Source organism: Ambystoma mexicanum, chromosome 8 (assembly GCF_040938575.1).
Source record: "Ambystoma mexicanum isolate Mex_15411 chromosome 8, UKY_AmexF1_1, whole genome shotgun sequence".
In the NCBI taxonomy this organism is placed as follows: Eukaryota; Metazoa; Chordata; class Amphibia; order Caudata; family Ambystomatidae; genus Ambystoma; species Ambystoma mexicanum.
The window spans coordinates 1,402,177,041-1,402,193,880 of NC_090929.1; the positions used below are offsets into that span (position 1 = coordinate 1,402,177,041).

Below are 16,840 nucleotides of genomic sequence, written 5' to 3' on the forward strand. Positions count from 1 at the left end.
CAAACACAAAAAGATTAATTGCAGTGGGTATCTGGTTGAGATCTGTCAGGTGTCAATTTGGTATTCTTTACTCCTTTTTTAAGCTTAATTTATTTTCTTTGATAAGTAATAAACACAAACTTCACAAATTCATAACAATTCCCAACCATCCTTATAACCATCCAAATACTATTTCAAGTCCAAAATATAAAAGGATCATATTAACATACCATAATAAAAAATAAAATGTGCACATTTTTTTCAAAACACTAGTGCCTGGACAGAGGGTATCCAGTGTTTATAACGAAAAAATAAATGACACACTTTTTAAATGACACCTAAATAACAAGTCGAATTTTAAAGTAAAAGTATTTATTGGGGTGGGGTAAGGGACTTAAAGCTGTGGGGGTTGTTGAGAAGGAGGCTAGAAAGGCAGTAGAAACGGGGGGATTGAGTGGGTCTCCAAATACATTTTTTTTTTCGTTATTCAGGTGTCGTTTTAAAAGTATGTTATTTAGGGTGTCGTAAAGACATGGAACTGGACAGAGTGCCTGCTTTATTCAGAGTTATTTTTATCTAAAAAGACCCCCTTTAGATGCAGATTATCACTTTGGGTCTGCTTCTGAAAACCCATTTTGGCAGGATGCTATCCCACCAGATTGTTCTTATAATTGTTTGTTGTTGGCTCTTATAAAGTGCAGTGTTCATCCATAGGTTTCTTTTGTGCTCATTTGGAGAGGGGAAGAAATTGACAGGTAGTAGGTAATGTACCTACATGCAGGGAAGAAGAAAATCTTATCTGGTTGATAGAAGGAAAGAACACCAGGCAAAGACCGAATAAAGAGTGGACATCGCACAACTGTGTGGCCAATACCAAAAAGCATGGACCTCCTCGACTATTTCCTGAGCAGGAAACCTTGCGGCAGTCAAGTAGCGTAGAATTGGATCTAATGGAACTAGGAACCATAATCACTGGTGGGCAAAATAGAGGGTTTTATTGGATCATAGTGTGAAGCAGAAGCCAATACATTTGACGAAGAACTAACATGGCATCCTTGGTTCGAGTAATCCCAATAAGTAGGCAATCTGCTGGTTTCTGGACGATAAGCAATTTCTTTAAGAAATAGTTAGGACAGCCCAGATAGAGGATTTTGCTGAAGTCAAAACAGGCTAAAATGGAGTCATTGAGAACAGGGTACTGAGTTTCTGGGCAAAAATTAAAGTACCTTCTGCAAAGATGGTAAAAGGAGGCACCTTTGCCCAGTTCTGAGCCTGTGGTTCTCAACTTGCTCTCCTTTGTTATTCTTTACTGGTTGATTGATTAATTGATTTATTGATTTATTTAAAGTTTTTTTATAATGCGCCTATACAAAAGTGTTTCAAGGCGCAACCAGGCAGGGAGGCGAAAACAGGGGAGAACAAGACAATTGATCTTAGTAGGCCCATTATAATTTAGATCGTGCAAGGACCCTGGGTTAAGTGCAAGAAGAGCAAGGCCTCCAAGGGGCACATGCCCCTGAAGTGCAAGGAAGGCCAGGTGGCAGTGTAGGGGGGCCCCGAAGGCAAGTGCTAGGGAACGGGCAGGGGGGGAGCAGATGTCCTATCTAACTCAGAGGAGCACCAGGCAGCCAGTCCACTAACTGAGCAGGAGGAAGGGAAGGATAGCAAAGGGAAGGCAGAGAGAAAAGGAGGTGGGGAAAGGTTGGCAGAGGCAGAGGGAAGGAAGAGGAGAAAAGGAGGGTCTTGAGAAGCTTCCGGAACTTAAGGTGGTCTGGCTCAAGACGGGGAATGGCAGGGAGGCAACTGCAGAGGAAAGAGATCTACCACCCAGTCTCTGCTTGGGGAAGTGGCACACGCGCAGGGAATTGGAAGTAGACAAGCAGAGGGCTCTGGAAGGAAGGTGCTTAGTTTGAGAGTGTTGGATATAGTACGCACCCCAGCCCAGAAGGCCTTGTGGACGATGCAGAGGGTCTTGAACTTGATCCTTGCCTCCACTGGGATCCAATCGAGGGATTTCACAGCTGGAGAGATGCTGTCCCTGGACTTGAGGCCAAGTATAAGTCTTGCCATCCTGTTTTGGATGTGGGCAGAGGAAGTTGTGTAGAGTTGGGTAGATTGAGATAGAGGCTATTGCAATAGTCAAGCCTAGAGAGAACCAGGTCTCTGAAGACAGTGAGCTTCTGGGGGAAGATGAGAAAAGGTAGAATACCTTTGAGGAGGTGCAGTTGGTATGGGACTTTTTGGAGATGTCGTGATTTGTGGAGAGAAGGAGAGAGTGGAGTGGAAGATGACCCTGAGGTTTTTTGCCTCGCAAGAGGGTGATGGCACAGAGCCAAGGGTGGCCGGCCAGAGTGAAAGGGGAAAAGCAGGAGCAGGGGTCCCAATGAGAAGGATCTCTCTTTTACTGGCATTAAGGCAGAGCTCATTAGAGGCACACCATGCCAGAATAGTGCAAAGACAGTCAGGGATGAGCGAGGAAGAGGAGGAGGCCGAGGGTACTCTGAAAGAGAACTCTGTGTCACCCACATAACACAAAAAGTTAAAGGAATAGGTATAGATCAGGCAGGCCAAGGGGGCCAGATGGCCATTGAAAAACCACAGTGAGAGGATCGATCACTGGGGAACAGCACATGCTGAGAGTGTGATGTAGGAGAGGAAGGGCCCAAGTTCAACCTGGGAAGATCGGTCCAAAATGATAGCCATGCCAGAGACGGATCCTTGATGCCCAGGGTATCTCGGAGATGGTGATCAGGGTGTTCACTGTGTCAAAAGCCGAGGTAAGGTCTAGGAGGATGAGGAGAGAGAGAGAGAGAGAGAGTGTCAAGGTTTGAGAGAAAATCTTCACGGGTGTTCTGGAGTGCTGCACCATGCTGATCATATTTTGAAGGTTATTGCTTCTGATGCAATTCCAGTTGTGTTTTCTTTGCGTTTTGCATTTCATAATATTGCATGGCAGTGCATTTGTTTTAATTGTGTTTTCTTTATTGTGGCAATAAGCCACGAGACTGCGGGCCATTACCGCCTAAGGTGTAATGCCCCCGGGGCCCATAGTTACAGGCCCGAGCGTAGCCTTCCACCATTAAAAAAATAAAAATAAAAGCATGGGCCAAACACAGGACTATGATAATAGTGCGAGAGCAAAGACACAACTGGGAACTAAAAAGGGGCTACAGAATTGCAGCAGAAAGGCTTTGGAACATGCTACATGAGCATGATGACCTATGTGTGCCAGCATTACTTGTGTATTTGCAGCATGGCAGTTTAATTTGCCTGACAAACAATGAGAGTATGCCAGCTTAACTTTGAGTGCCCTTTAGACGTGTATATCTGCTAAAAAGGTGACCACCAGAGGGGAATAAAGTCCTCTTCTTCCCCTGAAGGCCTGATGACCCTGGCGAAAATGATTAGAGAGGAGGTGGTGTTCAACCATAATGCTGATGGGTTCTCCCATAATGCTGATGCAGAAAATAGCATTTACTTTTAGGCATTATCAGGAGAGCAAAAGATAGTGCAGCAAGTTAGACTACATCACAAACCTAAATAAAAACTAAATGAATAAAAACTGCAGTAGGGTTGGAAATGGTCAAGTTATTAGCAATGCTTGCGTTGATGATTGGTGTCAGAATGGATGCATGCACATGGAGTAAATAGTAACTCTTGGAATTTTTCACTTCACAGATCTGGTCTTTGATCGGAATGGCGCGACGTTACCTGCAGAAAGGATATACGACTTTGGCCCTTCGAGATGGGGACTACTATTGCACCTTCTTCCTCTGGTTTGAAAATGAAACGGTATGCCAGCATCTGACACTTGTGTGGGTGGTTTCCTCCCTGCCTCCACTCTTCCCCCCTCCTTCCATACTCTTTACCCCCGCACAACTCTCCATCTCTGCATCTTCTCGCAATTTCAGCCTCCACTTTCCTCTCCTTTAAACACCATATCTCTCTCACCGCCCGAGCCTGTCGCTTCCATCTCTGTAATGTCCGGAAAATCCGCTCTTCCCTCACCTTCCACGCCACCAAACTCCTAATATCTTCCCTCAACTTTTCTTGTCTCTTCTACTGTTCATCTTTCCTCTTTGGTCTCCCTGCTTCACATCTTGCCCCCCTTAAATCCCTTTACCAATCTGCCATCCGTACTCGCTGTTCCATCTACCCACATGACTCCATCTCCTCTTCTCTCTCCTCACTTGTCTGGCTTTCCTTCCTCTCCCAACTTAAATTCAACTTCCTCTGTCTCGTCTTCAAATCCCTCCATGATCTTGCCCCTCCCTCCCTACCTTTCCTCCCTCCTCTCCTTCTACTCTCCCTCTCTTCCCCTCTGTTCTGCTGATCACTTCCTACTCACTGTTGCACCCCTTCCTTGTGCCCCCCTCACGCTTCCGCTCCTTGCTCCACTCCACTGTAATTCTCTCCTTCTCCCTATCCGCGCCATCTCCTCTTAGTCTTCCTTCCGCTCATCCTTAAAATCCCACTTTCTCCAATCTCCCTCTTGACAGCTTGCTACCACTTCCTCACCTGCTTTACCCTACTCTGTCCATTAATATGATCTCAGCAAATTGTTCTACTTATTGATCCTGTTTTTTTTATCATGAGTTGTTTTACATTGCTTCTTATGTATATTACTGTTGTTCCATTTAAAGCGCTTTGGCATAAAGCGCTATATAAAATTCAATAAATACGAATACAAACACAAGATGCACATCTCATAAATCATATTAACTTTCCTGCTATACTGTGCTGCCTGCTCAGGTAAAAGGCAGTACATCTAGGGTTAAACTACTGCTTTTTCTATCTTAATTGTGGCCACCCCATACTGGACCCATTCTGCGACTACAAGCTCAGGAGATTTGTGCCCATTTGACTGGTGAAAAGCTTCCTCCTTGTATGTTTCCTAATCACTGTATTTTGATAATCGGTTTAGGGTGACCGGCTGGAAGTTATCGATATCCCAGTGCTGGCTGATGATTCTGCTCCCATTGGCATGCTGGCAGGAGATTATTACAGGTGAATGCAAGCTGAGTGGCATTGTAGAATTGTATCACTGTCTAGTGCCTCATGTCATTGACATTGTAATACAATATGAAATGTAGTATTGTGCTCCTGTCCTGTGATCAATTTTCAAATTGCAGATTAATATGCAACTCTTTCTCCTTTTAGGAAACTCTTGCGCTATTACAGCAAACACCACCCAGCAGAGGTTGTTAAATGCTATGAACTGTTGACTATCCACTTGGGCATCATGCCTACGGATTGCGTGATCCAGCAGTGCTGCACCCTTGCACGACGGCTTTGGGAGCCTTCTCGAATCCCGTTGCTGTGATACGATTCCTGAGCTGCTGCTGCTTTTTGCCACGTTCCTTGACTATATCGTATACCTGACCGTCTATTCAAAAAGACCAATTGTTTGTTACTTGCTATGACAATCTCTTTTTGACTGTAGCTCTACAATATGTACAGTATCAACTCTGTCGTCTGCTGCAATTAGCCGCTGCCCATATTTTCCATGGGTAGACGTGGCAACATATTTTTATTCCTGTGTGATGAAAACCATGAGAAAAAAACACTCCTGATAATCTGTTTGGGATTTTTAAAACCCTATAGGTGAATGTATTTTTCATTCATTCCGTGACAATAGAAATAAAATGAATTTATGGGGACGTCCCTTTGTTAGTTCATTCATCTCTTGATATGATATGGCATTTATAACTCGCTTGTACACTAGTGTTTCTAGCTCATGTATACATGATCCGTTTTAAACAACTGAAAATGGTAACATTTGGAGTTGATTGGGCATAGATAGTTTATTTTTTATTTTTTTATAGAGCACTACACAGCTGATTTCCTGTGGCGCACATAATGTACTATTTTCCATTTTTATGTGAAGGAACTTGTTGCACAGTTTGGGCAAACTCTGGATATGCAAACAGTAGACATTCTTCCTACATGGTTGTAAAACGCCTCGTTGGATAAAACCAAGATATGCTAATAAAATAACCTATCTGTGTGCCCTACATTTGAAGACATATGTAGGAATGACATAAAGAGTTTCGATATAATTCACCAAACATCTACACAGACCTCTGTCTCAAATGTTTACTTATCCTACTAACAATCTAGTCACCTGATGATCCTTTGATATCTTGGGAAAATCAACTAGACCTATCTTTTTGATTCACAAAGCCCCGCCATGCCATTTGACCGGGTGGCCAATTGGTTTCATTCACACATTGTCTTGCTTCCACCATTATCTTGCATTCTTCTATAATGATTCTCTTGTCACAACTGGTCATAATGACCCATTGACAACGAAACAGAATTACTTTCTGCAACTAAATCTTGATTGGTTCTTCCATGTCTTCCATTTGGGAATAGGTGGAGCCACGGTATGCCCCTGGAATTTTCCATAACACATTTTCTTTACCACAAATTTCAAGCTTTCCTACATAATAGTTACTTTCCCAAAGGCTTTTTTATACCCTTCCTGTTTTCAAATGCCTGTTTTACAGGTTACTTGTTCGCTTTGGGGAGACTGTAATTTTTCAATCCTACTACATTCCAGCTATCACCTTTGAGAAGATCTACTTTTGATGTTTACGTGGCTTAGATTCCATCCTTGTTTGACAGATGCTCTTGATGTCTGTAGGAAATCAACATGTTTTGTTTTCTTTCTGTTTTTTCACTATAGTGTTGACTGATTGTTTTGTTCCATAGTTTTTGGTCTAGTAGCTCCTCGAAAGATGAACGTGTATGCTGCTTTGAATGCTAAGTCTCTGCTACTGGTATTTATTTCTTGAAAGGTGAAGAATACTATCTTATTTGGAGAATTTATTGGCTAACAAGTTGTTTGAAAAAGTAAAGCTCCCGGGACCAAGTGCACACTGCAACCTTTAGCGTTTGCCTCTTTGCTTTGCAATATAGTTTTCAGCATTACCACATATCGCAAAATCGGAGTGCATTTTGTCTGATATACTCTACTTGCATCATGACGCATTTCTTTTGTTTTTCTTTCTCTAAAATCTGTTTATTGGCATTAAAACAATACAACGTACCAACATAGCAGTCATGGCTGGTAAGGCATATATACGCATTTTGCAATCGACAAGCAGACTAATTGCCCTGCTTCCCATTTTTCCCTCTCCCCCCTCCCTTCCCCGTTAGCGAACATGTAAACCAACAAATCCAAGATAGGTAAAAGGACAGTAGCACAGTCACGTCTGGGCGTTGTCTTTTCACAACAGATCCAGATACACCACATCTCATTAACGCAACTCTTTCTCCTCAGCCTGGTAGTTTTATCTCCACAGCATGTTCACAAGCGTGTTTTCCCCTCTCTCCTACAGACACGATATTTGCATCATTTTCTAGTCCTGTGTCATTGCAGAGGGTCCGCAGCAATGTACCCATCTCGCTAATCAGTAGGGTGCTCATTAGTAGTCTAGATCTAGACATAGACTCTTATTAACGATGCATTGACGGGGCATATGTATAGAACGGCTGTCAGATATATGGGTCAAGCAGGTCCCATAAACTGCTAGCTTATATGGGGTTTGCACGTTGTCTACAGCTACTCCTTTCCAAGGTACACATCTTTGATAAAAGAGTCATCCTTAACTTTTTCCCCGGGGGAGCCTAATTTTTCCAATGAAGTATTATAACTTTGTGGGCCGCGGATAGCATGATATGGATACGTTTCCATACAAGATTGTTTTCTTGCCATTCATCGGATTCGCCCCCAAACGGCACCGGCACAGGTGAGTCTATGACATTGGAACCTTGAATGAGTGATATGTTTGCTAGAACCATTCCCCAAAATGTGATCTTAAGACGTGCAGAGAATGTGACCAATTATGCCCATCTGCCCACATTGTCTCCAGCAGGTAGATGATTGAAGTAGCTTCATTGTATGTAATCTAGTTTGGGTAAAATGTGTGCTCTGTATAATATTATATTGGTTTTCTCTATTTTTTCGATTGTATGAGACCTCTGTGATTTTAGCAAAAGAAATCATACACATAGCCTATATCTATCGAGACCCCCTAGGTCTTCATCCATGTATACGCAAGTGTTGTGTTTCTCCCCAGATTATTTGGTGTGCAAATTCTATAGAATGTTTAAATCTTAGGAAAATCACTGATATCCCTGCAACTTCACACGGTGTGGGCTCGATTCACTAGTGGTATGCGAGTGAACTATTGAAATTAAGGTTTTATATTGAAGCCATTCCCCGTAAGCTTGAGGACTGTCATAACCTCCCAAATGGTAAGGGTGTGGCCGTATCATAGATATCCATGGCCCGCATAAGTTGCCAATGCGATTCTTGTCTGCCATAAATCCATCCTTTGAAACTATACGAGAGGAGTGCTTTGATACTAACTCATGATGGAGCAAGGTTTATATCGGTCCTGGTTAATGTAAGCATACAATGCCAGTGCCTGAGTGTGGGTCAGATAATGGGGGTCTCTTAATTGATCTGGGTAATTTAGAAGATGGAATTGCCAATATCTCGGGTTGAGTGAGGGGTTGCATTTTATTTAGTTCCATGACCTGCCAGCTCTTTGCATCATCTTCGTTAAGCCATCTCTTGGCCCCACACATTTGCACTGCAAGATAGTACCCGCTCCATAGAGCCAACTCCCCATCTGGTTTGGAGGCCTGAAGAGTGGAAAAAGACAAGTGTGCCTTCTTAGTTCATCATATGAATTTACCTACCTGCATGTCAAATCCCTTGAACATAGCCGTCGTTGGAGGTGATGGGATCATGTAAGATAGATCTATTAATTTAGGCATGGTGTTCATGTTGGTCACACTGATCCACCCTGAGTGAGAGTGGTAGTACATTCCATTTGTTCAAGTGCTGTTCCATTTTTGTTAACATGGGGGGAATTGTGTCAACTAATTCCACAATACTTGCGCTAACTAGTATCCCCAGATATTTAATCGACTTCAGTTGTAGCCTAAATGGAGTCGCACCACCCAGATCGCAAGTAATATCAGGCCACACTGTCATTACATTGGATTTGTCCCAGTTGACAATGTAGCCAGCGATCAGCCCATATTCTCGTAATGTAGCGCATATGCGTGGGAGTTAAAGAAAGCAGCAATAAACATAAAGTAAGAGATCATCCACATAGATGCCAACCCAGTGCTCCTCATACCCTTCCACTCCCCATCATCACATAACTTAGCTGCTAGAGGTGCGATCATTGCATAGAGGAGGGGCGATAGCGGGCAGCCCTGCTGTGTCCCAGTATGTAAGGGGAACGGTTCAGAGGTGTGACTATTGTAACCACCGCTGCCATCGGATTGGAATAAAGTAGCTCTATCAATTTTACGACGTGACCGTTAATGGCATACTTCTCAAGAGCCGCGAACATATAATCCCACTTCACCTTACTGAATGCCTTCTTGCGCCAAGAGAAGGGATGGCATCCTCATAATTCGCCCTACCGGTAATAATATGCATCAGCCACCTCACTTTGTCAGAAGAGTGACAGTGCAAAACAAAATCTATTTGGTCCTGGTGAATGAGTGCAGGTATTAGCTAGGATTTTGGCATCTGAATTAACAATATCAGTCTACACGCATTACACTTGGTTGGATCTCGCTCCTTTTTATGAAAGAGCACCATATTTGAGAGTAGCATGGAATTTGGAAGATATCCGGAGTGAGCTGCCTCAGCAAAAACCGCAGCTATTCTCGGCATATGCAATCAATGCTTCGGTTTATAGAGATCTATGGGCAAACCATTAGGTTCTGTCTGCCTTACACGAGGCGAGACTTATTATGGCACTGGCCACTTCATCTTCCATAATTGGGGCATTCAGCGTTGTCAGATCCGTTTGGGTAATCGTAGGGAGTGAAGGTACGCCCCTGAACGGTCACGCCACAAAAAATACAACCTACTAGTGAAAAAAGGCCAAGAGATTTCTTGCAAGGATAATATGTTTTAATAGCACAAAAATAAGGATACAACAAACGAACTATGCTGCTCAAGATGAATTGCTTGTTTCCTATCTCTGCCCCACCAAGTGTTCCTCTTCTGGGTTGAGGGTCATCGACAGGACCGGACACACAAGTGCTCTCTGTGGGCTGTCCTAGTCAGGATAGGTACTTGTCCCTGGGAATGATAGGGGGATTCCCCCACCATTGTAGCGCCTTGGAACAGGGCCACTGTGCCACTGGGCGCGGCGCACCAATAAAGGGGTTTGCGTTTCCTGCCTGCTGGAAGTTGTTGTGAGGTGGGTATTGTTGCATCGCCTGCTGGGGGTGTCTCTGTGGGAGGCCTGGTGTCTACGGGGGCAATTGGGTGCCGACCTTGGGGTGGTGCATTGTAGTTCTGTTAGCCAAAGCTGTACCCCATTCCTTGCTTGCTCCTGTACTCCTTTAAAAAGTGCTCCCACTTCCCACAGTTCCAACATTACCCCATTCCTCCTCCTCAGGGTCCCATTTCTCCAAACCCCCATCCCCATGAACCTCAGGGGCCTCCCGCTGTTTGCTTTTCAAATGCATATATCCATTTCCCCCTACACCCACCATAAGGGCCAGAAGCGCCTTTATTAGGTTATTTTCATCCATCTCTGCACATAGTGTTTTGAAAATAAAAAGATTTATTCGAAGAATGAAAAAATATATAGATTACACTTTTATGAATATGAATAATATCTGAATATCACACTTATGAATATGAACAATGGGTAATATTACGATATCAACAATCTCTTTAATCAGTTAGGAGTAGGAATAGGAAGAAATGGTGTAGCAGAGAATAACTGTGTGGGTTCAAGAAAATGCAATGATAGGACAGAATGCAACACAGAATAAGACTTGATATGATTTCAGTCAAAAGACAATATAATCCCTCTTTCCCCCTGTTATTACTCACTCCCCCCAGTATGCAATATGAAGAGGTGGAAGAGAGCAGGCAGGTTTCAGGAATAACAATAATGCAGTTCAATCCCAATTCCCCCAGCAAGCTTAGAGCGAACAGGTATGATTTTAAAACAGGTCAATCGCTTTTAAATGTGATTTGCAATGAATGGGAAAAATGCTAAAAATGATTTTAATTTGCTAAAGGAGATTCAGAACTAGTAAGAGTGGCTTGGGATAGGTTCAGGTCAACACTAGCAATGATTTATGAATGATTATCAGATTGAAAACTAAATTCAGAAGTTGAAAACAAGAAATAGCTGTTTTTCTATGAAGTAAAATTTAGCCAAATTGCAAATCACTGCAACTTTTCCACCTGCGGGAAACGCGATTGCAGAGAAACTATAATTGGAATGTCGTTTTGGGTTCTTTGGAAAGCTGAGGATGTTAGCTTAAAAAGGACATTTAAATTTAGTTTCTAGGACATACGGTTCAAAAGTTAGAGGTTTTTGTGAAGGTAGATTTTTCAGAAACAGTCAAGATTTCAAAATGCAAGATTGCGCTTTAAAGATTCAGAACCAATAAGGACTTCTACAAAGGGGCTTTGAAAGTACAAGATAACCAACGGGACAACCACCAGAACAGGGTGCCTTCCACTCTGATTGTTGTGCGCCAGGACACTTGACTTTCTTCAGAAAATAACAGCCCAAAGATGATTATCGCTACTATTATCACAGACTATAGATTCTAAATGCAGTTCTGGACATGTTGAAATGGATTGAATAGGATTACTTTAAACTAAGAGGTGACTATGGACAGTTCTACACTAAATACTCACTCCTATGGCTTTGGAATGGAATGGCCCGTCAAAGATCTGGTCAAAGGTTTGGACTTCACTTGCCGCCGGACAGGTCTCAGGCACTGGGTTCTGCTCTCAGCACGGCACTCTGGTCTGCGCGGCCTCTTGGACTGGATATGACGGGTTCTGGGTACAGCTCTGCTCTATGGGTCTGGATCTTGGTTCTAGCACGAGGTTCTTAGCTAGAATAGCAAAACAGCTCAGCCAGGCTGTTGGATTTTGTGGTGCCCCTTGGACATTTAGGGGTTATAATCAGGTTGCAAAAGATTCTGAAGGCCAGCGGCGAAGAGTTCAGCTTTTTGGATTAGGCCTCTCTGCTTCAAAGTTCTAGAGTCTGTTTCTAGAGTCTGGCTCTAGAGTCTGGAGTCTGAATCTATGTCTGGAGCCTGGATCTTCCTGCAGGGTGCTTCGCCAAGGAATCAGTTGATGAGTGGAAAGTGTGTGTCCCTCGGTCCTCAACAGTCCCTATTTATCCATTTCCAAAGTGGGTGGGGAGGCTGATTATCTATGCCCAACCCTCTAAGGATCTGATAGGTCAGAGGATTGCCCCTCTCCTGATTTGAGAAAGGAGCAGTGTGTCATCATGAGTCAGAGTGACACTGCATTTATGGTCCAAAAGAAATCCCTCCCCTTTGCTTTTACATAGAGACTCTATTTTTCCCAAAAAACATTTTTCCAAGATACACAAGTTGTTCATAGTACATAATTAGATGACAGATTGCCTAAGGTACATTTCTGTCCAACTCTCATTTTCCTACGAGCTATGGTTCATAAATGACAACTTTTTTGTGCTTTTGGTGGGTTTCTCAATGTTAGTTCTGCACCAATTTTTATACATGCATGCACATCCCATCCGGGCACATTCCTGTAATTCTTCATGTTCCTAACATAAACACCATGGCTACAATATGAACAATTTCCGGGGTTCAGTCTCAGAACATGGCACAGATTCCAGCTTAGTCTTAAACTGTGAGTGAATTTTCAATTTTAACAATCTCTAAGTTTCATATTTTTGTCAGTTCAGTACACTTTGCTATAAGCATTTTTATAAAACATACATTTACTTCCACTTCAATCCACATCTTCAGTCTGGCCCGCCTCCAAAGCTGGGCTGAGTCAGAGGGTCACATGGCTTGCCTTCCTTTTCAGAGCAGTTGTGGTCATTCACACCCGAATTAGCATTCCTATTCAGTCCAAGGAACCCATTGTTTCTTAGTCAGGGCAGCAGAGGAAATCTCCCCCCCTTCTGATTAACATGCCAATGTGAAATGCTCTCCTTTTGGTGAGAAGGAACCTGGTGTGAGTTTCTCAGGGGAAGAAGGCCTCTTGGAAGTTTTAACTGAATCAGGTTACCTTCTGGTCAATTGTAACATAGTTCCTTGTGCAAAAAATACATTTATAAATTTAAAATTAGCAAACCCATCTTTACTTCCAGTCCTTTTTCAACATGAAAATCAATGTGTGGCACTCTTATATGGCATTTTGATGGAAATCTCTTCTTTGGCATAGTTTGAGTTCAATGTACAACTTTACACCTGACAGGTTTTAAATCGCCGGCTTCTGACAGAGGTGAGTAACGGTACTACACCCATTTTTGACAGATTTCTTCCAGCAAGCAATCTTCCAAAGTGGACTCTGTTCAGATAATATATACTTCTGTGGACATTATATTTATGTGGATTCTTGCAGTAGAATAATGTGGAACACCCAACAAGGAGGTTGGATCTTTTGGGTGGTTTGTGAGCCATGATTTTTACAAATTTGATAACCAAGAAAACGGATTTCCAAACAGCTCTGTGTTTCTTTTGGCAATCAGCATTGCTTTTTCAAGTGATTTCAGGCTACTTGTGGGTAGCCCAATGGTGGGTTTTGGCAGTGGTCTCCTGTGCTCACTGAGATAGGCAAAAGTGGATGGCGGCCTATATTTCAGATTTTTACTGCGCAATTTTGGGTGATTTTTAGCGAGAAGCATGCTTTCCGGCAGCCATTCTGATGTTTCTGCTGCAAGCAATGCACGGTGATGTTGGAGGGCCTGGACTAGTGGGTTGAGACATCCCACAGGTGGGGCTGTTGCCAGTGTTGCTACATACGCTGGATTTATTTATCCAACTGCAGGACGGGCTGCGTCTCGCTGACGTCCTCCCATCTTCGCTTATGCCTGCTCCCTTGCTATAGTTGCTCACCCCTTTTTCTCCTTTGCGCTCCTCTGCATTCTCAAACATTTTCCAGAGGTTCAATATTTCCCTTCTGTTCTGTATTTGCTTCCCCTTGTATTTTGCTGTCAAAAAGATGTATATGTGTTCCAGAATACATTTGTCATAGCAGCCCTGTTCTGGCCACGAGCTGGGCACCCCCCCACCTTTCCTTGTCTCAGTCACCCACTGGTTGTAATTTTCTTGATCCTGTCACAGTACAAGGGCAGGGCGTTTCTCCTCCCATAACCACATTGGCCGTGCCCTTGCTGGTGCTACGCCTGTGCTAATGCGCTACAGTTGTATATATTGTCAAAAACACATTCAATCCCCCCCCCTTTGTTATCAAAAAATCTCAAAAAATGTCTTCCTCACCCCCCTTCTTTTCCTTTCAGTCTTCTTACTCACACAACCCACACTTTTTACATATACTACGAACCACACAAGGCCCCTCCTCGCCATCCTCCCTACCTATAGAATACACAAATAAAAAAAGCTAAAATAACAACCACTACTATTCCTGAGCCCTCTTGTTATAAGGGGCTCCTATGTATTTCCTCTTTTCTTCTTCGTTAAACAATATGAGTGGCACCACCTTCTCCGCTCACTCGAGTAGGCTCCCTACACTTCCGTCTTCCTTTCCTTATCATTTTCCTTTAAAAATTAATAAAACCAAAATAAGCCACCGACCTTTCACACTTCCAATTTCAATCTCTGTGTGTTCACACTTTCCCATACATCTGTCCCCGACTTGTTATCCCTTGCAGGGCTATACTCACATGCGCGTGTTCACCCAAACTCCTCCGTCACAGGGTTCCAACAACACCGGCCTGCACTTCTCATTGTGGCTGCACCCCGCTCCAAAGAGCAGACAGGTTTTTGCAAAGACGGCTCCAATACAGCCACTGGGAAGTACATGTTTTTGGGGCGGGTCGCTGTAGGTGGGCACAGCCATTCCAGAGATGCTGCCTGGATACCTCTGCAGGTACGGGGGCCCTGGGATCACATTGGGGACACCAAATGAAGGCATGCCCCTCAACGCTCATACCAGAAAATATACATACCTCTAGGGAAAAAAGGGCAAGAGATTTCTTGCAAGGATATTTTAATAGAACAAAAATAAGGATGCAAGCAAAGAACTCTGCTGCTCAGGAACGTTCTGCAGAAAAATTGTACAAGCAGAAGGTTTTAAGGCAACACATCATAACTATGTCATACATACAGTAAAAATCCACGTGGCTGGTTGGTGAGATCCTATACATGGGCCTGCTCAATAAGGGATGCCAGGCTGCGATTGGCCCCAGGCCCGTCGGTCCATCTTCCATCACGTGGGGTCAGCTGGGTGCATTTCTCCAGGGAATGAAGAGCATGTTCCCCATAAGTTACTATTGCAATACAAAGTTCCTACCTGCAGCTTTCGTTCTGGGGAATAGTTCTCACACAGCGTCATAGTTCTCACACAGCGTGTCATAGGTGGTGCTTCGATATAGGGAACCACTTCACGCTTTCGGTAGACGCTCGCAGCTGTCCTCAGGTGGGATACCGGAGGTGGGGCTGGGGGTGGAATGCTACACGACCAGGGGTTCTCCCGGCTGTAGTCGTCTGTCCCGTCTCGGGTCAGGCAGTGTAGCGGCGCAGCACTCAGCTCCACTGCACGATGCAGATATCTTGGTCCAGCTAAATCGGGGCTCACTGAAAATGGTATCCACTGCATACTGCCGCCAGTTTCGCAGGGCTGCTATCTTCATCCTTAATCAGCGAGTGCAAGTGGCGATAATGCAAGCAGGCCTGCTCGTCGCCTCCAAAGCTCTGTCAGCAGGTGGCCATCTTGCTCAGGCTCTCGAGTGCTCCCCCAACATGATCCATTTTCAACAAATATTTTTCATTCTTTTTTGCATAACTATTCAGACCATTTCCATGCCAATTTGTATAAATATGATAAATATGTGCAATTGTGCATCTAAGCAGCAATTCCAATTATTTGCTTCTGATTATTCTCCTTTTATGTTTACCCCCATATGTCATGTTACTATAATTTGCATGGTTTACGTTTTAAATTGGTTCATGCATTTTAGTGCATCTCTTTTTGGAATAATATTCACTTACGGGGGGGGAGGGGGCTTGGCAGCCATGGAGTAGGCTACATCTCTACCGAGCTCAATGATCCGGCAACTGATCCTGGGAAGCGTGTGCTGCCAGACAACAGATTGCAACGTAAAAACAACATGTACGAAGGTGACAGGAAGAAAAAGCATTCACCCGCGAACAAATTGGCCCAAGAAAACGCAAGCTTTGACACTTTGTGTCACAGACCAAGTGTGTGTGGCTGACGGTAGAGACGCCTGCAAGATCATCAGTGTGTTGGGGGCTTGTGTTTCGTGGCCGCAAGTGTTGTGCTGGTGAGGAAGGAGCGGGCACCGGAGGACACGCTGCCTATTGCAGTAAATGATCAACAATGAACAGAGGGCATGCGACTTGGTAGACATGCCCCTAAGAGCAGCAAAGTAACGCGGAGAACCGTATTACATTTTCCTTTCCTGTTTCTCTCATTTCCGTTTCAAGTCGTGCTGGTTGGGCAACAATGGGGATTTAAAATGGGGGAACCCTGCACATCAAAAGGCCAGCAAGCGGTGGCAACCAGACCACAGTGCAGGGCTTAAGGTGACATTGCACAACTATTGCTGCAGGAGGCGGCCTGCACCTTCACAGAGGCCTAAAATAAGCCGGTTAAGGAAGAAGCTAAGTACGACCATTAAGAGGAGTGATCGGATGGTCGCGGGCCCCCTCTGTTACGCTCACCTGGCTCCCACAGGGGCGTCAGTCGGACCCGGACAGCTGCGGTCTCCACCCACGTGATGCATAGTGCAGCGATGACTGACTGGATCTGCCCTCCTAATCTTGTCTGCTTAACCCGTACAAATATTCTCCTGCAAGTTGAGAG

At 44.0% G+C, this 16,840-nt stretch overlaps 1 protein-coding gene across 1 annotated transcript in view; it reads left to right on the forward strand.

The window, feature by feature from the left end:
• The window catches only part of HPS1 (HPS1 biogenesis of lysosomal organelles complex 3 subunit 1), a 591,196-nt gene extending 585,557 nt beyond the window's left edge, over positions 1 to 5,639 (forward strand). Inside the window, exons 18-20 of the mRNA XM_069611540.1 lie at positions 3,658 to 3,771; positions 4,904 to 4,986; positions 5,140 to 5,639. Coding sequence (XP_069467641.1) covers positions 3,658 to 3,771; positions 4,904 to 4,986; positions 5,140 to 5,302 — 360 coding nt within the window. The 3' untranslated portion in view covers positions 5,303 to 5,639. The remainder of the gene's footprint in view (positions 1 to 3,657; positions 3,772 to 4,903; positions 4,987 to 5,139) is intronic.
• Positions 5,640 to 16,840: the final 11,201 nt, after the last annotated feature.